This window comes from Scyliorhinus torazame, chromosome 5 (assembly GCF_047496885.1).
Source record: "Scyliorhinus torazame isolate Kashiwa2021f chromosome 5, sScyTor2.1, whole genome shotgun sequence".
In the NCBI taxonomy this organism is placed as follows: Eukaryota; Metazoa; Chordata; class Chondrichthyes; order Carcharhiniformes; family Scyliorhinidae; genus Scyliorhinus; species Scyliorhinus torazame.
This window is the reverse complement of record NC_092711.1, coordinates 83,372,849-83,400,737: the sequence shown is the minus strand read 5'-3', so window position 1 is coordinate 83,400,737 and position 27,889 is coordinate 83,372,849. Positions and strand designations below refer to the sequence as shown.

The window sequence follows — 27,889 nt, the reverse complement described above, 5'->3', positions numbered from 1 at the left end:
CCTCCACCCTCGGGATAAGTACCCTGCCCAGCACAAAGAAGTCTATCCGGGAGTATGCCTTGTGCACGTGGGAGAAGAAAGAAAATTCTCTGGCCTGCGGTCTTGCAAACCTCCATGGGTCCACTCCCCCCATCTGGTCCATAAACCCCCTGAGCACCCTGGCCGCCGCCGGCCTCTCCCCGTCCTTGATCTGGAGCGGTCTAGTACTGGATCCAGCACTGTATTAAAGTCCCCTCCCATTATCAGTCCTCCTACCTCCAGGTCCAGGTTGCGCTCCAACATGCGCTTCATAAATCCAGCATCATCCCAGTTCGGGGCGTATACATTTACCAACACCACCCACGTCCCTTGCAACCTACCACTCACGATCACGTATCTCCCTCCCTTGTCCGCTTCGATAGTCTTGGCCTCAAATGAAACATGTTTTCTCACCAGAATTGCCACCTCCACTGTTTTTCGCGTCCAGTCCCGAGTGAAATACCTGTCCTACCCATCCCCTTCTTAACCTAACCTGGTCCGCCACCTTCAGGTATGTCTCTAGGAGCATTGCCACGTCTACCTTCAGTCCCTTCAAGTGCGCGAACACTCGAGCCCGCTTCACCAGCCCATTCAGGCCCCTCACATTCCACGTTATCAGGCGGATTGGAGGGGCTCTCACCCCCCACCCCCCCGCCGACTAGCCATCTCCTTTTCTGGGCCAGTCCCGTGTCCGCGTCTACCTCGCCCTCCAGGCCCCCAATCGGGGGACCTCCATCCCGGCCACCTCTTCTGTATCCCATTCCCTTTCGGCCAGTGCAGCAGCAACCGTCCCCCCCCCCCCCCCCCCCCCGCCCAGATCCCTGTCTAGCTTTTTTGCTCCCCCCATATCACTCCCGTAAGTCTCCTGACCCCGGCTTCCCCCGCCATCCCTTTGACCCCCTCGTGTGGGAATCTCCCCATCAGTAGACGTTCCTACGTTCCCCCTCCCACCTTTCTTTCCGCGCGCAGGAGAAAAACCCCGCACTTTCCAGAGCCTGCCCCCCCCCCCCCCCCCCCCCCGACGCAGCTTCTGTTGCGGCCTTGTCTCTCGTCCCCAGTCCATATAACATTCCCTGCGCGTGCTTGCCTCCCTATACACAACCGCCATCATACTGCAACCCTCAAATACCCCCCACCCTCACAAACCCTCAATTAGAGTCCAACTTTTCAGTTTGTATAAAGGTCCACGCCTCTTCGGGCGTTTCAAAATAGTGGTGTTGGCCGTTATATGTGACCCACAGTCGCGCTGGCTGCAACATTCCAAATTTCACTCCTTTCCGATGCAGCACCGCTTTGGCCCAGTTGAAACCCGCTCTCCGCTTAGCGACCTCCGTGCTCCAGTCCGGGTATATTCTAATCTCAGCATTGTCCCACTTGCTGCTCCGCTCCTTCTTGGCCCATTTCAGGACCCTCTCTCTGTCTGTAAACCGGTGAAATCTCACCACCATCGCCCTTGGCGGCTCATTTGCCTTGGGCTTCCTCGCCAGCACCTGGTGCGCCCCTTCCAGCTCCAACAACCCCGGGGGGGGGCCTCCGCGCCCATCAGCGCCCCGATCATTGTGCCCGCATATGCCGCGGCGTCGGCCCCCTCCACTCCTTCTGGGAGACCCAGGATCCTCAAGTTATTTCTCCTCGACCTGTTCTCCAGGTCTTCGAGTCTTCCCGCCCACGTCTTTTGTAGCGCCTCGTGCCGCTCCACTCTCACCGCCAGGCCCAAGAACTCGTCCTCATTTTCACTCACTTTGTCCTGCATCTCCTGGATCTTCACCTCATGGGCTTTCTGGGTTGCCCCAAGTCCTTCAATTATTGCCAGCATAGGCGCCACCATCTCCTTGCGCAGCTCCTCGAAGCAGCGCTTGATGAATTCTTGCATCTCTTCTTTGTCCCCAGCCGCAGCCATTTTGTTTGTTTGGGGCAGCACGGTAACATTGTTGGGGCAGCACGGTAGCATTGTGGATAGCACAATTGCTTCACAGCTCCAGGGTCCCACGTTCGATTCCGGCTTGGATCACTGTCTGTGCGGAGTCTGCACATTCTCCCCGTGTGTGCGTGTTTCCTCCGGGTGCTCCGGTTTCTTCCCACAGTCCAAAGATGTGCAGGTTAGGTGGATTGGCTATGGTAAATTGCCCTTAGTGTCCAAAATTGCACTTAGTGTTGGGTGGGGTTACTGGGTTATGGGGATAGGGTGGAGGTGTTGACCTTGGGTAGGATGCTCTTTCCAAGAGCCGGTGCAGACTCGATGGGCCGAATGGCCTCCTTCTGCACTGTAAATTCTATGATAATGGAGTTTTACTCTTCTTCTCCCGCTGCTCCAGTGCCGTTTTTTTGGCCGTTTCGCTGCGGGTCCGGTCCTTCGCTGCGGGTCCGGTCCATACAGGTTAGTGGGGGACCTCTCTCCTCTCTTCCCCACGGGTTGGCTGTGTGAAAAGTTCCGTTGGGGCTCTTCTATCGAGCCCGAAAGTCCGTCTTCGCGGGAGCTGCTGACTCGTGCGGCTTAGCTCCGCATAGCCGCAACCGGAAGTCGACAGGAGAGTTTATAATGGGGAGTAAGGAAATGGCAGAGAAACTAAACAATGTGTGTCTGACTTCACAGAGGAAGATACAGAAATTGGCCCCAAAACACCAGACAACCAAGGGACTGGCAGAGATTAGTATTGGTGAAAAAGTAGCACTGGAGAAATTAATGGGGTTGAAAGGGAATAAATCCCCAAAAGCTGATGATCTACATCCCAGAGTTGAACGAGGTGGCTGGAGAGATCTCTATTCCTCATTCTAAATTCTCCTGACTCTATCTGGAACGGACAAACATTGCCTTTTTACGTAGCCACAGCAGCTTTTACAGTCCATTTTTATGTATTTTGCCAGTTCACATTCTATTCTATTCTCCCTTTTGTTTCTCAGTGTCTTGGTTGAAGAACGGAAGTAAATCCTCAGGAATGAATCATCACTTTGGACAGGTTCTGAGACAATTAAATTCCAGGACAGAGTAACTATGATGGTGGAGTGTGATTTTAGATAGTGTAAAAGGGCAAAGTTCTAGTTTATAGTTTACTGTGTAGGTTTCCAAGTTAAAGTAGCTTCTAGTGCGTTTGTTTGTTGTATTAAAACTTATAAAACTTGAAGTCCCGTTGTGTGATCCTTTAATTTATTTACTGGGAATTTGATTTTTTCTAAGAAGTTGCTGACCTTTATGGGGGTCCAAATCCACAAGTTTTGTCTTCCTATTTGACCCTCGGGCACCTTTCTGTCTCTATTGCTCGTGTCGGTGACAGCCAGGTGATGGAGCTGAGGGCTGACTTTCGCTGAATTTAGCTGAGAATAACGGGGCCTGTTCCCCAGTAGGGGAACTGCCATGGGCGTCGCTAATAGAGACAGGAAGGTGCTGGACGCCTGACTGAAATGAAATGAAATGAAAATCGCTTATTGTCACAGGTAGGCTTCAAATGAGGTTACTATGAAAAGCCCCTAGTCGCCACATTCCGGCATCTGTTCGGGGAGGCTGGTACGGGAATTGAACCATGCTGCTGGCCTGCCTTGGTCTGTTTTAAAAGCCAGCGATTTAGCCCTGTGCTAAACTGGAAACTGGACCTCCAACCAATCAGGTTTTGTGGGGGGAGGGGGTGGGGGGAGAATCACAGGGGCTGATGATGATGTGACCCCCAGGGTTCAGTGCCCCTGTGTCGAAAGCAGGGAGTCACGGGAACAGGGTACAGAGGAGCCGAAGGGAAACCATTTGGGACCAGAACATTGTGAACATCCTGTTACTCTGGTTGTCTTTGATCCTCAAGTAATTTTCTGTTAGTTTCTTTTTAACCATGTTCTGTTTCGTCAATAAACTTTTAACAGGAAAATATTTGAATTTGTTGGACTTTTCCTGATTAAATTTGTTCACTTTCGGGAGAGTGGGTGAGAGGGGTTGACAGGCTCTTTAACAGAAAGTGAGTCCCTCTAAGGTAATTGGCAAAGGAGCCAGAGGGGTAGAGGAGATTTGAATTTTCTTTTGATACAGTGTTTGAAAATGGGTTTAGGGAATCAATCGTGACTGACTAATTTATCAAGGTTCTCTGAGGAAGTAACAAGGGATGTCAATAAAGGGGAACCTGTAGATGTGCTTTATCTGGATTATCTGGGGCTGTTTAGCACAGGGCCAAATTGCTGGCTTTAAAAGCAGACCAAGGCATACCAGCAGCACGGTTCAATTCCCGTAACAGCCTACCCGAACAGGCGCCGGAATGTGGTGACTAGGGGCTTTTCACAGTAACTTCGTTGAAGCCTACTTGTGACAATAAGCGATTTCCATTTCCATTCCAGAAGGTATTTCCCAAGGTGCCACATCAAAGGTTATTACACAAAATAAGAGCTCATGGTGTGGGGGCAACATATCAGCATGGATAGAGGATTGGTTAGCGAGCAGGAAGCAGCCAGTAGGTATAAATGGGTCATTTCTGGGTGGGTAAGATGTGACAAGTGGAATGTCACCAGGATCATAGAACATAGAACAATACAGCGCAGTACAGGCCCTTCGGCCCACGATGTTGCACCGAAACAAAAGCCATCTAACCTACACTATGCCATTATCATCCATATGTTTATCCAATAAACTTTTAAATGCCCTCAATGTTGGCGAGTTCACTACTGTAGCAGGTAGGGCATTCCACGGCCTCACTACTCTTTGCGTAAAGAACCTACCTCTGACCTCTGTCCTATATCTATTACCCCTCAGTTTAAAGTTATGTCTCCTCGTGCCAGCCATTTCCATCCGCGGGAGAAGGCTCTCACTGTCCACCCTATCCAACCCCCTGATCATTTTGTATGCCTCTATTAAGTCTCCTCTTAACCTTCTTCTCTCCAACGAAAACAACCTCAAGTCCATCAGCCTTTCCTCATAAGATTTTCCCTCCATACCAGGCAACATCCTGGTAAATCTCCTCTGCACCCGCTCCAAAGCCTCCACATCCTTCCTGTAATGCGGTGACCAGAACTGTACGCAATACTCCAAATGCGGCCGTACCAGAGTTCTGTACAGCAGCAACATGACCTCCCGACTCCGGAACTCAATCCCTCTACCAATAAAGGCCAACACTCCATAGGCCTTCTTCACAACCCTATCAACCTGGGTGGCAACTTTCAGGGATCTATGTACATGGACACCTAGATCCCTCTGCTCATCCACACTTCCAAGAACATTACCATTAGCCAAATATTCCGCATTCCTGTTATTCCTTCCAAAGTGAATCACCTCACACTTCTCTACATTAAACTCCATTTGCCACCTCTCAGCCCAGCTCTGCAGCTTATCTATATCCCTCTGTAACCTGCTACATCCTTCCACACTATCGACAACACCACCGACTTTAGTATCGTCTGCAAATTTACTCACCCACCCTTCTGCGCCTTCCTCTAGGTCATTGATAAAAATGACAAACAGCAACGGCCCCAGAACAGATCCTTGTGGTACTCCACTTGTGACTGTACTCCATTCTGAACATTTCCCATCAACCACCACCCTCTGTCTTCTTTCAGCTAGCCAATTTCTGATCCACATCTCTAAATCACCCTCAATCCCCAGCCTCCGTATTTTCTGCAATAGCCTACCGTGGGGAACATTATCAAACGCTTTGCTGAAATCCATATACACCACATCAACTGCTCTACCCTCAGCTACCTGTTCAGTCACCTTCTCAAAGAACTCAATAAGGTTTGTGAGGCATGACCTACCCTTCACAAAGCCATGCTGACTATCCCTGATCATATTATTCCTATCTAGATGATTATAAATCTTGTCTCTTATAATCCCCTCCAAGACTTTACCCACTACAGACGTGAGGCTCACCGGTCTATAGTTGCCGGGGTTGTCTCTGCTCCCCTTTTTGAACAAAGGGACCACATTTGCTGTCTTCCAGTCCTCTGGCACTATTCCTGTAGCCAATGATGACATAAAAATCAAAGCCACAGGTCCAGCAATCTCTTCCCTGTCCTCCCAGAGAATCCTAGGATAAATCCCATCAGGTCCCGGGGACTTATCTATTTTCAGCCTGTCCAGAATTGCCAACACCTCTTCCCTACGTACCTCAATGCCATCTATTCTATTAGCCTGGGGCTCAGCATTCTCCTCCACAACATTATCTTTTTCCTGAGTGAATACTGACGAAAAATATTCATTTAGTATCTCGCCTATCTCTTCAGACTCCACACACAATTTCCCATCCCTGTCCTTGACTGGTCCTACTCTTTCCCTAGTCATTCGCTTATTCCTGACATACCTATAGAAAGCTTTTGGGTTTTCCTTGATCCTTCCTGCCAAATACTTCTCATGTCCCCTCCTTGCTCGTCTTAGCTCTCTCTTTAGATCCTTCCTCGCTACCTTGTAACTCTCCATCGCCCCAACCGAAACTTCACACCTCATCTTCACATTGGCCTCCTTCTTCCTCTTAACAAGAGATTCCACTTCCTTGGTAAACCACGGTTCCCTCGCTCGACGCCTTCCTCCCTGCCTGACCGGTACATACTTATCAAGAACATGCAGTAGCTGATCCTTGAACAAGCCCCACTTGTCCAGTGTGCCCAACACTTGCAGCCTACTTCTCCACCTTATACTCCCCAAGTCACGTCTAATGGCATCATAATTGCCCTTCCCCCAGCTATAACTCTTGCCCTGCGGTGTATACTTATCCCTTTCCATCATTAACGTAAACGTCACCGAATTGTGGTCACTGTCCCCAAAGTGCTCTCCTACCTCCAAATCCAACACCTGGCCTGGTTCATTACCCAAAACCAAATCCAACGTGGCCTCGCTTCTTGTTGGCCTGTCAACATATTGTTTCAGGAAACCCTCCTGCACACACTGTACAAAAAAACGACCCATCTATTGTACTCGAACTATATCTTTTCCAGTCAATATTTGGAAAGTTAAAGTCTCCCATAATAACTACCCTGTTACTTTCGCTCTTATCCAGAATCATCTTCGCCATCCTTTCCTCTACATCCCTAGAACTATTAGGAGGCCTATAAAAAACTCCCAACAGGGTGACCTCTCCTTTCCTGTTTCTAACTTCAGCCCATACTACCTCAGAAGAAGAGTCCCCATCTTGCATCCTCTCCGCCACCGTAATACTGCTCTTGACTAGCAGCGCCACAGCTCCCCCTCTTTTGCCTCCTTCTCTGAGCTTACTAAAACACCTAAACCCCGGAACCTGCAACATCCATTCCTGTCCCTGCTCTTTCCATGTCTCCGAAATGGCCACAACATCGAAGTCCCAGGTACCAACCCATGCTGCCAGTTCCCCTACCTTGTTTCGTATACTCCTGGCATTGAAGTAGACACACTTCAAACCTACCTGAACACTGGCCCCCTCCTGCGACGTCAAATCTGTGCTCCTGACCTCTCTACTCTCATTCTCCCTTACCCTAAAACTACAATCCAGGTTCCCATGCCCCTGCTGCATTAGTTTAAACCCCCCCAAAGAGCACTAACAAATCTCCCCCCCAGGATATTTGTGCCCCTCAGGTTCAGATGTAGACCATCCTGTCTGTAGAGGTCCCACCTTCCCCAGAAAGAGCCCCAGTTATCCAGAAATCTGAATCCCTCCCGCCTGCACCATCCCTGTAGCCACGTGTTTAAATGCTCTCTCTCCCTATTCCTCATCTCACTATCACGTAGCACGGGCAACAACCCAGAGATAACAACTCTGTTTGTTCTAGTTCTGAGCTTCCATCCTAGCTCTCTGAAAGCCTGCCTGACATCCTTGTCCCCTTTCCTACCTATGTCGTTAGTGCCAATGTGGACCACGACTTGGGGCTGCTCCCCCTCCCCCCTAAGGACCCGGAAAACACGATCCGAGACATCACGTACCCTTGCACCTGGGAGGCAACATACCAAACGTGAGTCTCTCACGCTCCCACAAAATCTCCTATCTGTGCCCCTGACTATAGAGTCCCCAATTACTAATGCTCTGCTCCTCTCCCCCCTTCCCTTCTGAGCAACAGGGACAGACTCCGTGCCAGAGGCCCGTACCCCATGGCTTACCCCTGGTAAGTCCCCCCCCCCCCACAAGTATCCAAAGCGGTATACTTGTTTCTCAGGGGAACGACCGCAGGGGATCCCTGCACTGGCTGTTTTTTCCCAGTCCCTCTTACAGTTACCCACCTATCTCCAATCTTTGGTGTAACTAATTCCCTGAAGCTGCTATCTATGACCCCCTCTGCCTCCCGATCAATGCTAGGCTCTCAACCATTTACAATCTATATGAATGTGTTGGATGACGGGATTGAATGTCTGGCGGCTAAATTTTCTGATGCCTCAAAGACCGGTAGGAAAGTAATTTGTGAAGTGGATTTAAGGACTCTGCAAAGTACTACAAATTGGTTAAATGAGTGGGCAAAAAACTGATAAAGCTGGAGCATAACTTAAGAAAATGTCGATTGTCCACTTTGTCAGGAAGTATTAAATAAAACAATATTATTTAAATGGAGAGAGATTGCAGAACTCTGAGTTACAGAGGGATCGGGAGTGCCTGATCCCAAGTTAGTCTGCAGGTACAGCCAGTGATTAGGAAGGTCAATGGAATATTATTGTTATTGCAAAGGAAATCTAATATAAATGTAGGGATGTTTTGCTGCAGTTGTATAGAGTCAAAAGAGGTTTACAGCATGAAAACAGGCCCTTCGGCCCAACTTGTCCATGCCGCCCAGTGTTTACCACTGAGTTAGTCCCAATTGCCTGATTTGGCCCATATCCCTCTATACCCAGCATTCCCGCCTCTACTACTGCCTCTGGCAGCTCATTCCAGATACTCGCCACCCTCTGTGTGAAAAACATTTCCCCTCTGGCCCCTTTTATATCTCTCCCCTCTTACCTTAAACCTATGCCCTCTAGTTTTATACTCCCTTACATTTGGGAAAAGATGTTGACTATCTACCTCACTTATGCCCCTCATTATTTTACAGACCTCTATAAGATCACGCCTACTCTCCAGGGCAATAAGTCCTGGTTGCATCCGAGTAAATCTTTTCTGCACTCATTCTAGTTGAATTATATCCTTTCCATAATAGGACCAGAACTGTACACAGTGCTCCAAGTGTCGCCTTACTAATGTCTTGTACAACTTCAGCAAGACGTCCCAACTCCTGTATTCAATGTTCTGCCCAATGAAACCAAATATGCCGAATGCCTTCTTCACCACCCTGTCCACCTGTGACTCCACTTTCAAGGAGCTATGAACCTGTACTCCTAGATCTCTTTGTTCTATAACTCTCCCCAACTCCCTCCCATTCACTGAGTAGGTCCTGCCCCGATTCGATCGATCAACCAAAATGTCTCACCTCACATTTATCTAAATTAAACTCCCATCTGCCGTTCATTGGCCCAATTGATCAAGTTCCGTTGCAATCCTAGATAACCTTCTCTGGTCATTCTGCCACCAACCTTGGTACCATTTGCAAACTTACTAACCATGCCTCCTACATTCTCATCCAAATCATTAATATAAATAACAAATAACAGTGGACCCAGCACTGATCCCTGAGGCACACCGCTGGTCACAGGCCTCCAGTTTGAAAAAAAGTCCTCTACAACCACCCTTTGTCTTCTGTCGCCAAGCCAATTTTGTAGCCAATTGGCTACCTCACCCTGAATCCCGTGAGATTTAACCTTGTGGAACAACCTACCATGCAGTACCTTGACAAAGGCTTTGCTAAAGTCCATGTCAACATCGTCGACAGCACTGCCCTCATCTACCTTGTTGGTTCCCCCTTTAAAAAAACTCAACCAAATTTGTGAGACATCATTTTCCACTCAGAAAGCCATGTTAACTATCCCTGATCAGTCCTTGCCTCTCTAAATGCCAGTAGATCCTGTCTCTCAGAATACCTTCTCACAACTTACTCACCACGGATGCTAGGCTCACCGGTCTGTAGTTCTCAGACTTTTCCCTCTGGCCTTTGTTAAACAAAGGCACAACATTTGTTACCCTCCAATCTTCAGGCACCTCACCTGTGGCTGTCGACAATTCAAATATCTCTGCTAGGGGACCCGCAATTTCACCCCTAACCTCCCACACGTCCTGGGATACATTTCATCAGTTTCCGGGGATTTATCTATCTGGATGCGCTTTAAGCTTGATCTAACCCCATTCCCCCACTCCACTTTGTGGGTAATCTGCAATCCCAAAACCAAATTTTAACAGTCCCAGCTTGCCATACCTTCCATACTGTCTCTCCTAGCCTTTGCATCCAGGGATGGTTTGATAACCTGCCTGTGTATCTGCACCTGGCAGTGTTTGATGATCGAGAGGAACTGGAGCTTTACTCTGTATCTAACCCTGTGTTGTACCTGTCCTGGGAGTGGTTGATTGGAGAGGCAGCTTTACTCTGTATCTAACCCTGTACTGTACCTGTCCTGGAAGTGTTTGATGGGGTCAGTGTATAAGGAGATTTCTTCTGAATCTAACCCCGTGCTGCACCTGGCCTGGGAGTGTTTGATGGCGACAGTGCAGAGGAGAATATACGTTGTATCTGATCTTGTGCTATACTTGGGCAGCACGGTAGCATTGTGGATAGCACAATTGCTTCAAAGTTCCAGGGTCCCAGGTTTGATTCCGGCTTGGGACAGTCTGTGCGGAGTCTGCACATCCTCCCCATGTGTGCGTGGGTTTCCTCTGGGTGCTCCGGTTTCCTCCCACAGTCCAAAGATGTGCAGGTTAGGTGGATTGGCCATGATAAATTGCCCTTAGTGTCCAAAATTGCCCTTGTGTTGGGTGGGGTTACTGGGTTATGGGGATAGGGTGGAGGTGTTGACCTTGGGTCGGGTGCTCTTTCCAAGAGCCGGTGCAGACTCGATGGGCCGAATGGCCTCCTTCTGCACTGTAAATTCTATGATACCTATTATGGGAGTGTTTGATGGGGACAGCATCGAGGGAGATTTACTCTGTATCTAACACCATTTTGTATCAGCCTTGGGAGTGTTTCATGGGGCAATGTAGAGGGAGCTGTGCTGCAACGGATTGGAGAATGGTTCAAGCTGGCACTTGGTACTCAGATTTTCCAGTAGACACCCTTCGCTTTAAAAATAACATTTCATTCAGAGATCAGAGAAACCATCACCGGTTCCTCCACTGTTTCTCCCCCCCGCACCCCCCCCCCCCTCCCCCCCTCCCCTCACTGCAGACAGCTCACCGTGGAAACACTGATAAAACATTCCTTCCCTGCAGATAGGTCACTGTAGAAACGCTGATAAGACATTCCTTCACTGCAGACAGGTCACCTTGGAAACGCTGATAAGACATTCCTTCACTGCAGACAGGTCACCGTGGAAACGCTGATAAGACATTCCATTCCACAGAATCGACTCATTGGAAACTCTAATCAGATTGGGGAGAGGACAGAGTTTGTCTGTTATTAACCTCAACGTAAACTTAAACCAGAGTGAATAGTGGAACAGATTGAATTCTAATGTGTGATGTTTATAGCTACAGTAATGGAATGATCAGAAATAATAGAATCAACAGGCAGGGTAGTTTAGGGAAAATGAGGAAATTACTGAAGAAACGTAACTGCTGGGAACCAGAGAATGTGTCCTTGTAAACCACAGATTAGAGAAATTCCTGCTGTCTTTTCCTCACTTGCTGCATGAACTGTGTTCCGTACTGGCCACCAAACCTCAGGAAAGATACATTGCACTTGGTAACAGTCCAGCACAGATTGACCATGAATAAGTGAGGCTGGTTAGCTGAGTGAATCCCTTCCCACACACGGAGAACATTAACGGTCACTCCTCAGTGTGAACAGGTCGATGAATCTCCAGGTCTGATTAAATCTATTCCACAATCCCCAGATTTCCAAGATTTCTCCCCAGCGTGACTTCATATCGTTCGAAAGGTCAGATCATCGGCTAAAACATCATCTACATTCAGAACACGTGAACTGTTTCTCCCCACATTGAACAGGGCTCTATTGCTTCTATGGTTAAAGGCTGACGGTGTTCATGGCCATGGAGGGATTTGACAACACAAATGCAAATTTTATAATGGAGGCTTTGCTTAATCAGACCCAATGTAGGTCAGTGAGCACAGCGGTGATGGTGAACAGGACTTGTTGTGAGAAAATACACGGCCAGCAGAGTTTTGGATAAGCTCACGTTTCCATGTGGGGTGAATATGAGAGGCTGGACAGGAATGTATTCGAATCACCAAGTCTAAAGGTAACAGGGGCATGGATGAGGTTTCAGCAGCAGTTGGGGTGGGGTTGGAGACAGGTGACATTATGGAGACTGAAATATCTGGTATTAGTGGTGGTGTGGATTTGGGGTCAGAAACTCATCTTGGGGTCAGATCTGACACGGAGATTGTGCAGAGTGTGGTTCAGCCTCAGACAGTTCCCAGGGAGAGGGATGGACTCGGGAGTTAGGGAACGGAATTTCTAATGGTGACTGAAGACAATGGCTTTGGTCTTCCAAATCTTTAATTGGAGGAAATTTCTGCTCATCCAGTACCGGATGTGGGATAAGCAGTTTGATCATTTAGTAACAAGTGGAGGAATGGAGAGGGATGGTAGAGCTGGGTGTTGTCAGTGTACATGTGAAAACTAACACTTTTGGATGATGTCACCTCGTGGCAGCATTTAAACGGTCTCGCGTCAGTGTGAACTCTTTGATGGGACACCTGATCCCGAGAACTTCTTGCATTTAAAAGGTCTCTCATTGTGAATCTGCTGGTGTGTCAGCAGTTGGGATGAATGAGTGAATCCCTTCCCACACTCGGGCAGGTAAAAGGCCTTTCCCCAGTGTGAACTCGCTGGTGCATCAACAGGCTGTATGACTGAGTGAATCCACGTCCACACTCGGGGCAGGTGAAAGGCTTCTCCCCAATATGAATGCGTTGATGGGTTGCCAGGTCAGATGGGTAAATGAACGCTTTGCCGCAGTTCCCACATTTCCATGGTTTCTCCCTACTGTGACTGTGTTTGTGTAGTGACAGACCAGATGATCGGCTGAAGCTTCGTCCACACACAAAACACGTGTACGGTTTCTCTCCACTGTGAACTGTGCTTTTTCCTTCCATGTTCAAAATCTGATGATATTCAGATTGTGATCAGTTACACGACTGTCAGATTTTGATGTGGTGCTTGGTTGCAGTTTTTCCAATTGCACATCCTTCCCTGCTAATACCCTATGAAATTGATTTAAAACAGTAAAAAGGGAGTGAGAAAGATCCCACAAAAACACAAAGGCAGGTTGTGAAATTGAGCTAAATGAATCTGGTAACTTGTGGGGCCGGCACTAGGAAAAAGTGACCACGGAAACTGTTGAACCTTTCGTGAAAAGTGAACCAGTTTGTTAATGCCCTTCAGGGAAGGGAACCTGCCACCCGTCCTGAGACTACACAAAACTTGGGCCTCTGCAAGAACACAAGAAATAGGAGCAGAAGTAGAACATTCGGCCCGTCGAACCTGCTCTGCCATTGAACACGATTGTGGTTGATCTCAGTCTTCAATTCCTCTTTCCCGTTAGCTCTCTGCGTCCATTAACTTGCTGAGAGACCAAAAATCTCACCATCTCAGCCTTCAATATATTCAATTATGGTCACAGTAACTTCATTGCAGTGTTAATGTAAGCCTACAATAATGATTATTGTTTTTATCATCCACAACTCTCTGGGCTAGAGAATTTTATGTGAGAAACAGTGTGAGAGAGAAAGAGAGTTAGTGGGAGAGAGAGAGAGAATCAAAAAGGTTGATGGAAGGGAGAGTGAGAACGGAGTGAGGGTAACGGGAAGCAATGGACCAACAACTGAATCACAATTTGACAAAATCTCCTGAACCCTTAACCTCCACCACCTGGATGGAGCAGGACAGCAGATGTATGTGAACATCACCACCTGCAAGTTCCTTTCCAAGACACACACTGTCCGATCTTGTCCAACATCCAGTGCTGGATGAGCAGAACTTTCCTCCATTTAAATATTGAGAAGACTGAATCCATTCCCTTCCTGTCCCCTCTACAAACTTCACTCCCTTGTCACCAATTCCATCCCTGTCAAATGTCTGAGGCTGAAGCAGACTGTTCACAACCATGGTGAAATATTTCACCCCCAGATGAGTTCTTGACCACAGATCCACACCATCACCAAGATTGCCGATTTCCACCTCAGGAACACAGCTCGACTCCACCTTAGTCTCTGTTCATCTGCTGCAGAAACCATCATCCATTCTTCTGTTACCTCTCAAACAAATTATTCCAACGCACTCGCAGCCGGGCTCCAACATTAAACAACCCCCTCCATCCCATCCAAAGCTCTGCTACCCATGTGCTTACTCACACCAGCCCCTGTGCCCACTGATCTACAAACGCTTCCTTTTAAAAGGCACAAAAAGTTTAAATTTTTCATTGTTTACTCCATGGTAATGATCACCCTGATCACTGTAATCTCCTCCACACACACACCCTTTGAGATCTCTGCACTCATTTAATTCGAGCCACTTGAGCATTCCTGATTTTAATCTCTTCACCATTACTGTGTTCCCAAGGCCTCAATTTCCTCCTTAAAACTCTCCGACTCACTTTCCTCCGTTAAGATTCTCCTTAAAATCTAATATCTCCTCATGTGGCTCAGTGTCAATTGTTATTTTGTCACGTTTCTCTGAAAGTCTTCAAAGTTTTATTTCGTTCAAGTCACAATATAAATTCGAATTATTGTCACTGCCCTGGACAAATATTCTGCCCCATAAATAGGAATTTGTAACTCAGAGTGAAGCAGTTTGCTGGACATTCTGTCATGAAGAAACGTTTCAAAAATGTTGCCCCCAACAATGATGGCCACTGAGCCTGCCCTCTGCTGCCCAATAAAGATGGTGGGTCCGCATGCGCACTGCTGCTGGTGATCCAAAGAAGGATGCCGAGGGCGCATGCGGACTACTGCTAGTGCGCCAAAGAAGGATGCCGAGGGCGCATGCGCACTACTGCTAGTGATCCAAAGGATGCCAAGGGCGCATACCCACTGCTGCCACGAAACGAATATTGAGATGGCGCATGCGCACGTCTGCCAGAGCCAAATAAAGATGGCGTTAGCTTAATCTTGTCTGTAACAAAGCTGCAGCTCGCGCTCAGATCCCCAGGTACCGGTAGGTTATTTTTCCGGATTTTTGGTCTATATAACATGTACACGAAGCGTGCCTAACGACCCTCCTGATTCATCTCTCTCTCCGTCCCGCCATTCCCACCTTCACGGATTGTGGATCCGAGATAGAACGTTTTGCTGCCTCGCCATTAATCACATTGCGCATGCTTCACTCAGCCCAGTCCCGCCTCATCATTCGCGCTGATTGGTTGGAGGACCAGTCGCTCCCGACCGGTCCTCCGGATCTGTCCACTCTTCGCCTATTGGTTCGGTGCTGCCGTCAATCACTCCGCGCGTTGTGATGTGTCAGGTGAGAGGTCAGTGTCGGGGAGGGGAACGGACGGACGGTGTTTACAAACAACAGAGCGGCCCCAGAGCCGAACAATGAACATTCTCCCCTCACTGTCCACCGCTTCCGGCTTCTCTGCACAAACAACCTCACAGAGACCAGGGGGAGACACTGACCCAGTGACCATGTCACTGCATTAGAGGAAAAGACTAATGTAACCCCTCCTGTTCAAAAAGGCAGAAAGTAGGAAAATAGTTAGTTTAATGCCTGTTGTTGGGAAACTGCTGGAATCCTCACATCCTCTTAAAAGTACCTGGATGAAGACTGGCAGGTCATAACATTCAGGGCTATGGGCCAAGTGCTGGCAAATGGGATTAGGTAGGTGGGTCAGATTTTGATGTGTTGATGCAAACTCGATGGATCAAAGTGCCTCTTCTGCACTTTTGCTGATAATACAAAGTTTGGTGGCATCGTAGACAGCATTGATGACAACATAACACTGTAAGAAGATAATGATAATATTAATAATAATTGCTTATTGTCACAAGTCGGCTTCAATGAAGTTACTGTGAAAAGCCCCTAGTCACCACATTCCGGCGGCTGTTCGGGGAGGCCGCTGCAGGAATTGAACCTGCGCTGCTGGCATTGTTCTGCATTACAAGCCAGCTATTTAGCCCACTGTGCTAAACCAGCCCCGATTGACAGATATTGACAGACAAGGTGAATGGCCAAGATTGTGGCAATGTAAACAAGTGTGAGGTTATCTGTTTTGAACCAAAAAAGGTTAGAGCTGAGTACTTTTTAAATGGTAAGAGGTTAAATACAGTGGGTGCCCAAAGAGACTTGGGGTTCATGGATAGAATCTACAGCACACAAACAGGCCCTTCGGCCGAAACTGGTCCATGCTAACCAAAAGGTCCATCTAAGCTAACCCAATATCCCTCTGAACCTTTCCTATCCATGTATCTGTCCAAATGCCTTTTCAATGTTGCCAATGCCCCTGCCTCAACCACTTCCTCCGGCAGCTCATTCCACATACGTACCACCCTCTGTGTAAAACCGTTGCTCCTTAGGTTCCCATTAATTCTTTCCCCTCTTAACTTAAACCAAAGTCCTTTAGTTCTCAATTCCCCAACCCTGAGAAAAAGACAGAGCATTCACCCTATCCATGCCTCTCATGATCTTATACATCTCAATAAGATCACCCCTCAGTCTCCTACGCTCCAAAGAAACAGGTCCTGGCCTGTCCAATCTCTCCCTGTAACTCAGTCCCTTGAGTCCTGGCAATATCCTTGTAAATCTCTTCTGCACTCTCTCCAGTTTAATAACATCTTTCCTATAGCAAAGCAACCAAAACTGAACACAATACTCCAGGTGCGACCTCACCAACGTCCTGTACAACTGCAACATAACTTCCCAACTTCTATACTCAATGCCCTGACTGATGAAGGCCAAAAGCCTTCTTCACTGCCCTATACACCTGTGACTCCACCTTTAGAGAACCGTGCATCTGAACTCCAAGGTCCCTCTGTTCCATGGTATTCCCTCAGGCCCTACCATTCAATGTGAAAGTCCTACCTTGATTTGACTTTCCGAAATGCAACTCCTCACACTTACTGTATTGAACTCCATTTGCCATTTCTTGGCCCACTTCCCCAGCAGATCAAGATCCAGCTGCAATTTTTAATAACCTTCCTCACTGTCTACAATATCACCTATTTTAGTGTCATCTGCAAACTTACTGATCAAGCCTTGTACTTTCTCATCCAAGTCATTGATATAGATAACATTCAGCAATCTCTTAGTTACAAATCTCCTGGTTACTTATCTCCTAGTTACTAATCTAGCTACAACCCGACTTAGTTAATTACTCTAATGTCACGTTTCAGTTTTTGCCCAGAGTCCAGATACCCAACAGGTAAGTTATTTATACTTACTGATGGCAGCAGGGTGGCGCAGTGAGTAGCACTGCTGCCTCACGGTGCTGAGGTCCCAGATTCGATCCCGGCTCTGGCTCACTGTCCATGTGAAGTTTGCACATTCTCCCCGTGTTTGTGTGGGTTTTGCCCCCACAACCCAAAAGGATGTGCAGGATTGGCCACGCTAAATTGCCATTTAATTGGAAAAATGAATTGGGTACTCTAAATTTGAAAAAAAAAATTTATAGTTACTATTCCAAAGCTCCACCTCTCTGATTCGCACCAACTCCGCTCCCTGCCGACTAGGCCATGAATCCCTGAGGTAAGTTATTTATATTTACTGTTCCGAAGCTAATCCTCCCCGGATTCACATCAACTCTGCTCCCTGCCGACTAGGCCATTAATCCCCGAGGTTATTTATACTGACTGTTTCGAAGCTGCTCCTCCCCGGATTCGTACCAACTCCGCTCCCTGCCGGCTAGGCCGTGAATCCCTGAGGTAAGTTATTTATATTTCCTGTTCTGAAGCTCCTCCTCCCTGGATTCGCCCCAACTCCGCTCTCTGCCGGCTAGGCCGTGAATCCCTGAGGTAAGTTATTTATATTTACTGTTCCAAAGCTCCTCTCCCCGAGTTCACACCAACTCCGCTCCCTGCGTTGGCGAGGTTCATAGCTGGGTGGCTGGAAAACCATTAGGACAGTAACTGTCCTGTAAGGTAATTAATCCTTTTGCTTCCCATTTGGCCGAGGAAGGCAGTGTGTCACAAGGATGGATGTGTTGACCGATTAATAGCTGGAGGATGGGGGCAGGTCATGTGATCAAACCTCCAGGAATACATTCAATCAAGTTGATGAGGAGAGAATGTTGTGAATTTTTATCCTAAACTGACAGTGAGGTTTCTGTAAATTGACAGGATAATGGAAGTGGAGGTTGAACAGACTGGAAACGCAAACCAAACGTCACATCGCGATCTGACAGAATCACTCGATTCACCAGAACCTGAATTTCAGCAGCATCTGGGTGTGGAAGGTAAAAGGTTTGTCTGTTCTGTCTGTGAGGGAAGAGTTAAGGTCTCAGTGTGACTGGAAAAGCCCCGAGATTCACAAACCCTGGTTAGACCAAACCTGGAGAACTGTGTTCAGTTCTGGACAACAAACCTGAGGAAGGATAGAATGGCCTTGGAGGGAGTGTAGCACAGATTTACCTGAGTGATAACTGAATATCCCGGGGTTAAATTACAAAACTAGATTACACAAGAGTCAGAGACATGATGGCACAAGGAAGGGCATTCGGCCCATTGAGTCCATGCTAGCTCTCTGGAGCAATCCAGTCAGTGCCATTCTCCTGCTCTCTCCCTGTTTCCTCGCAGGTTATTTCCCCTCAGATGTCTATCCAATTTCCCGTTGAAATCAAATCATTCATTGTGTCTATTTTCAAACTCCCTCATAGGCAGCAAGTTTCAGGTCATTGCCGTTCGCTGTGTAAAAACATAAATCTCATATCACCTCATATCGCCTGTACCTTTGACATACAAACTCGGAACAGGCCACTCGGCCCCTCGAGCCTGCTCAGCATTCAATAAGATTGCGGCTGATCTCATTCTAACCTCAACTCCACATTCCTGTCTACCCCTGATAACCTTTCACCCCCTTGCTCATCAAGAATCTATCCAGCTCTGCCTTAAAAATATTCAAGGTCTCTGCTTCCACTGACTTTTAAGGACGCGAGTTCCAAAGTCTTACAACCCTCAAGAGAATAAAAAATCCTCATCTCCATCTGAAATGGATGCCCTCGTTCTTGATTCTCCCACAAGAGGAAACATCCTCTCCACATCCACCCTGTCAAAACCCCTCAGGATCTTATATCGTTCAATCCAGGTTTTACCCAAAACTTTAAATCTGTGTCCCGGCTGCTTGTACGATCGGTGAATGAAAACAGTTTCTTTGTCCACCCGATGGAAATCTGGCATAATCTTGTGTCCCTGAATCAAATCTCCCCTCAACCTCCTTTGCTGGAACCATTCTGGTAAATCTCCTCTGCACCTTCTCAAGAACCTTCACATTCTTCCTGAAGAGTGGCGACCAGAGCTTTATAAAGATTCATAGAATAGAATTAGAACCATAGAATTCCATCAGTGCAGAAGGGGGCCATTCGAGTCTCCACTGATTCTCTGAAGGGTCATCCTGCCTCGGCCCACACCCCTGCCCTGTCCCTGTAACCCCATTGCCCCACCTAACCTGCACAACCCTGGACACGAAGGGGCAATTTATCAAGGCCAATCAACCTAACTTTCCCTTTGGACTTTTGGAGGAAACCTGAGCACCGGGTGGAAGCCCACACAGACACTGGGAGAAAGTACAAACTCCACACAGTCACCAAGGCCGGAATTGAACCCGGGTCCTTGGCGCTGTGAGGCAGCAGTGCTAATCACTGTGCCACAAGAAACATAGTTTTGGTAACAATATTACTGTTGATGAAGCTCAAGATCGAATTTGCTTTGCCAACTACTCTCTTGATATCCCTCTTCACCTCTTTCTCTCCTCCCAAAGAGGCCAGTTGGGTTTTTATGACAATGCAGTAGTTTTCATGGTCACTTTTTCCCAGTGCCGGCCCCACAAATGAACAGATTCATTCAGCTGAATTTCACAACCTGACTTTGTGTTTTTGTGGGTTCTCTCTCACTCCCTATTTTCTGTTTTCAATCCGTTTCACAGGGTGTGCGAAGGGGAGGCTTCAAAGTCCGGAAACTCAAACCAAACATCACATCAGGATCTGACAGAGTCCTCAATTTATCATTGCTGAATATCATCGGATTTTGAACATGGAAGGAAAAAGCATCATTCACAGTGGGGAGAAACCATACATGTGTTGTGTGTGTGGACGAGGATTCAGTCAATCATCAGGCTTCATGAAACACCAATGCAGTCACACTGAGAACAAATCCTGGAAATGTGCGCACTGTGGGAAAGGATTCACTTCCCCATCCAAGCTGGAAACTCATCGACGCAGCCACACTGGAGAGAGACCATTCACCTGTTCCAAGTGTGGGAAGGGATTCACTAAGTTATCCCACCTGCTGAGACACCAGCGAATTCACACTGGGGAGAGACCATTCACCTGCTGCAAGTGTGAGAAGGGATTCACTGACTCATCGGCCCTGCAGACACACCAGCGAATTCACACTGGGGAGAGACCATTCACCTGCTCCCAGTGTGGGAAGGGATTCACTCAGTCATCCAGTCTGTCCACACACCAGCGAGTTCACTCTAGGGAGAGACCATTCACCTGCTCAGAGTGTGGGAAAGGATTTAGTAATTTGTCCAACCTGCTGAGACACCAGCGAGTTCACACTGATGAGAGACCATTTCAATGTCCAGACTGCGGGAAGTGCTATAAAGGTTCTGGGGATCTGATGCGCCATCAACGTGTTCACACTGACGAGAGTCCGTTCAGGTGCTCTCACTGTGGGACTGGTTTCAGGCACTCATCTAACCTCACTGTACATCAGCGAATTCACACTGGGGAGAGGCCATACACCTGCTCCAAGTGTGGGAAGGGATTCACTCAGTCATCTGACCTGCAGAAGCACCAGCGAGTTCACACTGGGGCGAGGCCATTCACCTGCTCCGAGTGCGGGAAGGGATTCACTCTGTCATCCAACCTGCAGAAGCACCAGCGAGTTCACACTGGGGCGAGGCCATTCACCTGCTCCCAGTGTGGGAAGGGATTCACTCAGTCATCCCACCTGCTGAGTCACCAAATAGGCCATAAGTAACCACAGTGAATGGGTTTTGCTGTTAACTCACATTCAGGACTGAACCATGTTCATTTGGGTCTTTTCTGCTGATAACAAACTCCAGCCCATTTACAGGGGCTAATATTCTGGCTAAAAATCAAAATAAATTAAGTCTGTGTGAAATGCACAGTGTGTTGAAACTTTTTAATATCTCTGACACAAATTAGTTCCTTTTGAAGTCCTCTCGCTCTCCCCTGTCTCTTCCATCCTCATCTCCACCTGTGAGGAGCTCATGGAACTTCTTTGTGACTGAGATTGAGTGAATCCGATCAGCTGCCTCTGCTGCTTCCCTCATATTGGAGGGGAATTTCTGTGTTTTACAATGTATACCGAATTATAGAACAGTACAGCACAGAACAGGCCCTTCGGCCCTCAATGTTGTGCCGAGCTTTGTCCGAAACCAAGATCAAGCTATCCCACTCCCTGCCATTCTGGTGTGCTCCATGTGCCTATCCAATAACCGCTTGAAAGTTCCTAAAGTGTCCGACTCCACTGTCACAACAGGCAGTCCATTCCACACCCTAACCACTCTCTGATTAAAGAACCTACCTCGGACATCCCTCCTATACCTCCCACCACGAACCTTATAGTTATGCCCCCTTGTAACAGCTACACCCACCCGAGGAAATAGTCTCTGAACGTCCACTCTATCCCCCTCATCATCTTATAAACTTCTATTAAGTCGCCTCTCATCCTCCTTCGCTCCAATGAGAAAACCCTAGCTCCCTCAACCTTTCCTCAAAAGACCTACCCTCTAATCCAGGCAGCATCCTCGTAAATCTCCTTTGCCCCCTTTCCAATGCTTCCACATCCTTCCTACAATGAGGTGACCAGAACTGCACACAATACTCCAAATGTGGTCTCACCAGAGTCCTGTACAGTTGCAGCATAACCCCACGGCTCTTAAACTCAAGCCCCCTTCTTCACGGCTCTATCCACTTGAGTGGCAACCTTCAGAAATCTGTGGACATGAACCCCAAGATCTCTCTGTTCCTCCACATTCCTCAGAACCCTGCCGTTGACCCTGTAATCCGCATTCAAATTTGTCCTACCAAAATGAATCACCTCGCACTTATCAGGGTTAAACTCCATGTGCCATTTTTCGGCCCAGCTCTGCATACTATCATTGTTTCTTTGCAGCCGACAACAGCCCTCCACCTCATCCACTACTCCACCAATCTTGGTGTCATCAGCAAATTTACTGACCCACCCTTCAACCCCCTCCTCCAAGTCATTTATAAAAATCACAAATAGCAGAGGACCCAGCACTGATCCCTGTGGTACACCGGTGGTAACTGGTCTCCAGTCTGAAAATGTTCCATCCACCACCATCCTCTGTCTTCTATGTGATAGCCAGTTACTTATCCAATTGGCCAAATTTCCCTCTATTCCACACCTCCTTACTTTCTTCATGAGCCGACCATGGGGAACCTTATCAAACGCCTTACTGAAATCCATGTATACAACATCAACTGCTCTACGTTCATCTGCACACTTAGTTACCTCCTCAAATAATTCAATCAAATTTGTGAGGCAAGACTTACCCTTCACGAATCCTTATTGACTATCCCAGATTAAGCTGCATCTTTCCAAATGGTCATTAATCCTATCCCTCAGGACCTTTTCCATTAACTTACCGACCAACGAAGTAAGACCAATCGGCCTATAATTACCAGGGTCATTCCTATTCCCTTTTTTGAATAGAGGAACAACATTTGCCACTCTCCAGTCCTCTGGCACTATCCCCATGGACAGCGAGAACCCAAAGATTAGAGCCAAAGGCTCTGCAATCTCATCCCTTGCCTCCCAAAGAATCCTAGGATATATCCCATCTGACCCAGGGGACTTGTCGATCCTCAGGTTTTTCAAAATTGCTAATACATCTTCCCTTAGAACATCTACCTCCTCCATCCGACCCGCTTGTATCACACTCTCGTCCTCAAAAACATAGCCCCTCTCCTTGGTGAACACTGAAGCAAAGTGTTCATTCAACGCCTCTCCTATCTCTTCTGACTCCATGCACAAGTTCCCACTACTGTCCTTGACTGTGCTAACCACTAGGCTACCGTGCTGCCCAGGTTAGATGTTTCATTACCATTTCTGTTTTAAAACCCCCAAAATCATGCCACATTGCCATGAAGATGGACTGTGGTGGTTACACGGTTCTTTTGTTTAATTTATCTCAGTGCTTCTCACAGAAGAAAACTATCAGGGTATGAGGGGCAAGTTGTCTGAGGTACACTGGGAACTACATTAAATAGTGTGGCGGGAGACAGGCAATCACTAATGTTTAAGGAATTATTACAGATTTACACTGGGATCAGTTAGCTCAGTTGGCTGGATGGCTGGTTCGTGCTGAGTGACACCAACAGCACAGGTTAAATTCCCATACCGGCTGAGGTTAGCCATGGATTGTGTCAGTATTTATGCTCCACATGAGCCTCCACCCACCCCTCTACATCTCCCCCATCAGCATCTTTTTCTATTCTTTTTCCCTCGTGTGTATCTCGCTTTACGTTCAATGGATTCATGCTGTTCACCTCAACCACTCGCTGTGGGAGTGAGTTCCACATTCTCGCCACTCGCTGGGTAAAGAGGTTTCTACTGAAATTCATGTTGGATTATTGAATTCCTTCATAATCTTAAAGACTTCCATCAGGTCACCCATCAGTCTTCTCTTTTCCAGAAAAAAGCAGCCCCAACCTTTTCCTGAGTGTTAAATGCTCTCAGTTCTGTATATTATGAATCTTTGTTGCACCTTATCCAGTGCCTCTATTTCCTTTTTCTAAATGGAGATCACCAATGTTGACAGTGCTCCCAGTGTAGTCTAACCCTGATTCTAAACAAGTTGAACATTTCCTGCGTGCTTTTCAATTCTATCCCTCTCGAAGGGAACCCTATATATTGGCCCCACACTGTAGGAAAGATGTGAAGTTCTTCGAAGGGTGTAGAGGACATTAACAATAATAATCTTTATTGTCACTAATAGGCTTACATTAACAGTGCAATGAAGTTACTGTGAAAATCCCCCAGTCGCCACACTCCGGCACCTGTTCAGGTACATCAAGGGAGAATTCAAAATGTCCAATTCACCTAACCTGCACATTTTTCGGGACTTGTGGGAGGAAACTGGAGCACCCGGAGAAAACCCACCCAGACACGGGTAGAACGTGCAGACTCCGCACAGGCAGTGACCCAAACCGGGAATCAAACCTGGGACCTGGTGCTGTGAAGCATTAGTGCTAACCATTGTGCTAGAATGGCACCAGAGTTGAGGGACTCCAGTTAGTTGGAGACTGGAGCAGCTGAATTTCTCTCCTGAGATCACAGCATCTGGAGGGTGGGGAATGGGGCCATTCAGCCCTTTGAGACCGTGTCGGCTCCCTGTGGAGCAAGCCAGTCTGTCCATTGCCACGTTCTTTCCCCGAATCCCTGTGGGTTTATTTCTCTCAGTGTCTGTCCAATTTCCGATTGAAATCCTTCCGCCATCTCTGCATCTCCCACCCTCATAGGCAGAATGTTCCAGGTCGTTACCACTCGCTTTACATGTACATAAGGCTCCTCGAGCACAGAGGAGTCTATTTGGCCCATTTTCCCTATGCCAGCTCTTTGTACAGCGACCCATTTAATCCCAGAGTTCAACAATTTTGTTTTCTTATTCAGAATGAATCAAATTATCTTTTGGAAGTTACAGTCCAATGAGATTCCAGCACCATTTACAGACAGTGTAAATCACAACAACTCGCTGTATTTTACTATAAATAATAGTGCATTTGGTGTGTCTGGAATTTCACAGAGTTTTCAAAATGGTGTCAATGTTGTGGTTATCACACAAAATTAAGACTCAATCTTTATTAATGATTCTGGTGAGGACACCGAGTGTAATGTATCCGAGTTTGCGAACAATTAGAACAAGTGTACATTTCTATAAAACCTCTCACTACCACTGGACCTCCTGAAGTGTTTGAAAGCCAATGGAGTACTTTTGAAATATATTCACTGTTGTAATGTAGGAAACTGTAAGAACGGATGTGTGATCACATTTAGTTATAAAATTGTCATTTTCGTAGTGTATTCACTGTCATTTGTAACAAGGTCAAGGAAACCCTTTTATCCCTCTAACATGTGGTTTCCTGCAGCCATTTCACCTTCTGTACCTTTTCTATATTAACTATGCATTGATTTCATTATAGTCATGATTATTCAGTAGTGAACATTGATTATCATAAGTGAATTGGTATGTTAGGTAATTATATTGCAAAGACTAGATATTTATTTTTTTAAATAACACGATCAACCAAAATGTTTCCAGAAACTGCAGAGCTATCAGAATTTGTTTGAAAAAAATAAATTACTCGATAATTTTAGAAGTTACGAGATGTGGTGATAAGCCTGGAATTAATATTACATGTAGTCAGCAGTGTGACCTCCCACCAGTAGGTGGCGTCCGGCATCAGTCAAGTGACATCCGGCTACCAACAGAAGGTTGTGGCTTACACGAGGACAGTCGCACGACAATATAGTTCCAAGAGTGTCTTGTGGGAACATGGGGCGAATGTACAAATTCCACGCGGACAGTGACCCAGAGGTGGGATCGAACCTGGGACCTCGGTGCTGTGAAGCAGCAATGCTAATGACTAAGCCACTGTGCTGCCCTGTATTGTTAATGGCCGAGTAATCCAGAGAGCGAGGTTACTGCTCTGGGGATCTGGGATAGAATCTGCCTTTGACAGATGGTGAAATTGAAATTAATAAAAGTCGCGAATTAAAAGTCTGATGATAACATTGTCAATTGTAAAAACCCATCTGGTTCACTAATGTCCTTCAGGAAATCTGCTCCTTATGTGGCCTGGCCTACACATGACTCCAGATCCACAGCAATGTTGTGGTTGATTTGTAAGTGCCCTCTGAAATAGCCTCACAAGAGTTCAAGGGCAATTGGAATGAGCAGTAAATGCTGGCCCAGCCAGTGACGCCCACCTCCCATAAATGAATAATTTTTAAGAAGACTCTTTTCAATTTGAAGAACGAGTAAGAAACTGTCTCTTTGATTGGATTGGATTTATTGTCACGTATACCGAATACAGTGAAAAGTATTGTTCTGTGTACAGTCCAGACAGATCGTTTCATACACAAAAAAACAAAGTGCGGATCTTGGCAGTTTGCTCAGTTCACAAAAAAATTTAATGACTTTGTAGACGCAGATTAAAATTTTAATCAGCATCCAAAACATATCTAGACAGCTCATATAGACAGACACAAACGATACTGTAACTGAATCAGAGGAAATGGCAGAGATTTAACTGAACCACATTTTTGAAAGATTCGGCCTTCATGATGGAGAAACAGGAAAAGCCACTCAGGGAGATGAGGAAATCCAGGCTCAGTGCGGATTTGCTGTCACCCCTCCTTTCTTATACATGAACGGGATTTAGGCTGCAGAATGTTTCACACCAAAACACAGGGGTCAAATATAAGCAACACATAATTCTCAATTCTCGTCCATTTAACTATATTTGACTGTGTTTAAAAGCTGACTGAGATTCATGGGATTTGTATTACCCAGTGAAAAGCCGCCTTTTCTTGGTCAGCCATGTTTGCAATTCAATGGTGCATATTTCAGAGTTATTCAGAGTGAAGACGCGAGAGCTATTCAATTCAAAATGAAGTCATTTATAACAAATCAATCTCCTGATGTTCAACGTTGAATAACGAAACAAATATTGAGTAGAATTGATGGAAATTTTCTGTCGGAAGATAAGAATGATGCATTAATGATTGAACAGAGAGCATTGTTCCGTTAGATATTTGCTGAACAAATGCTAAAGTTCAACACAAGTTTTATAGCTTATGGTCTGACAAGTTGAGACATCTGTTTTAAAGGAACAGCTGTCTTCATGTAATCAGTGACCTGGCCTCCCAGCCGAACCATTGAAAGCTGCAGCAAGACTGTGCAATTGAGCGTTGCACAGGGCCATTGGGTACTGTGCTGCCAGCTGTTCCTGCAGCGCAGATGTTATCACATTCACCTAATGCACAAAAGGTGCATGGTTCGAAACTGGCAGAAGCATTAAATGCTTCTCATTTATGATGTGGAGATGTTGGCGTTGGACAGGGGTGGGCACAGTAAGAAGTCTTACAACACCAGCTTAAAGTCCAACAGGTTTGTTTCGAATCACTAGCTTTCGAAGAGGTGTGAATTGTCTCAAGCCAGGGCAGTTGGTAGGATTTTGCAAGCCCAGGCCAGATGGTAAGGGGTGAATAATGTGACGTGAATCCAAGGTCCCGGTGGAGGCCGTACCCGTGTGCGAAACTTGGCCACTAGTTTCTGCTCGGCGATTCTGCATTGTCGCGCGTCCTGAAGGCCGCCTTGGAGAACGCTTACCTGAAGATCAGAGGCTGAATGCCCTTGACTGCTGAAGAGTTCCCGACAGGAAGGGAACACTCCTGCCTGGCGATTGTTGTGCGATGTCTGTTCATCCGTTGTCGCAGCGTCTGCATGGTCTTGCCAATGCACCACGCCTTGAGACATCCTTTCCTGCAGCCTATGAGGTAGACATCGCTGGCCGAGTCGCACGAGTATGTACCGCATACATGGTGGGTTGTGTTCTTACGTGTAATGGTGGTACCCATGTCAATGATCTGGCACGTCATGCAGATATTGCCATGGCAGGGTTGTGTGGTGTCGTGGTCGCTGTTCTTCTGAAGGCTGGATAGTTTGCTGCAATCAATGGTCAGTTTGAGTTTGCGCAGTTGTT

At 47.0% G+C, this 27,889-nt stretch overlaps 2 protein-coding genes across 4 annotated transcripts in view; both read left to right on the top strand.

Moving 5' to 3' along the window:
• Positions 1-21,254, top strand: part of LOC140418683 (uncharacterized) — a 47,352-nt gene extending 26,098 nt beyond the window's left edge. The window contains exons 1-3 of one of the 3 annotated variants that reach the window (XM_072502239.1): positions 15,021-15,132; positions 18,249-18,364; positions 20,050-21,254. In XM_072502239.1, coding sequence (XP_072358340.1) covers positions 20,157-21,110 — 954 coding nt within the window. In that variant the 5' untranslated portion in view covers positions 15,021-15,132; positions 18,249-18,364; positions 20,050-20,156 and the 3' untranslated portion in view covers positions 21,111-21,254. Of the gene's footprint in view, positions 1-15,020; positions 15,133-18,248; positions 18,372-20,049 lie in introns of those variants that run through there. The other 2 variants (XM_072502240.1, XM_072502241.1) reach the window with 2 other exon arrangements.
• Positions 1-27,889, top strand: part of LOC140418685 (uncharacterized) — a 207,869-nt gene that overhangs the window by 70,730 nt on the left and 109,250 nt on the right. The gene's annotated exons all lie outside the window — the stretch shown is intronic.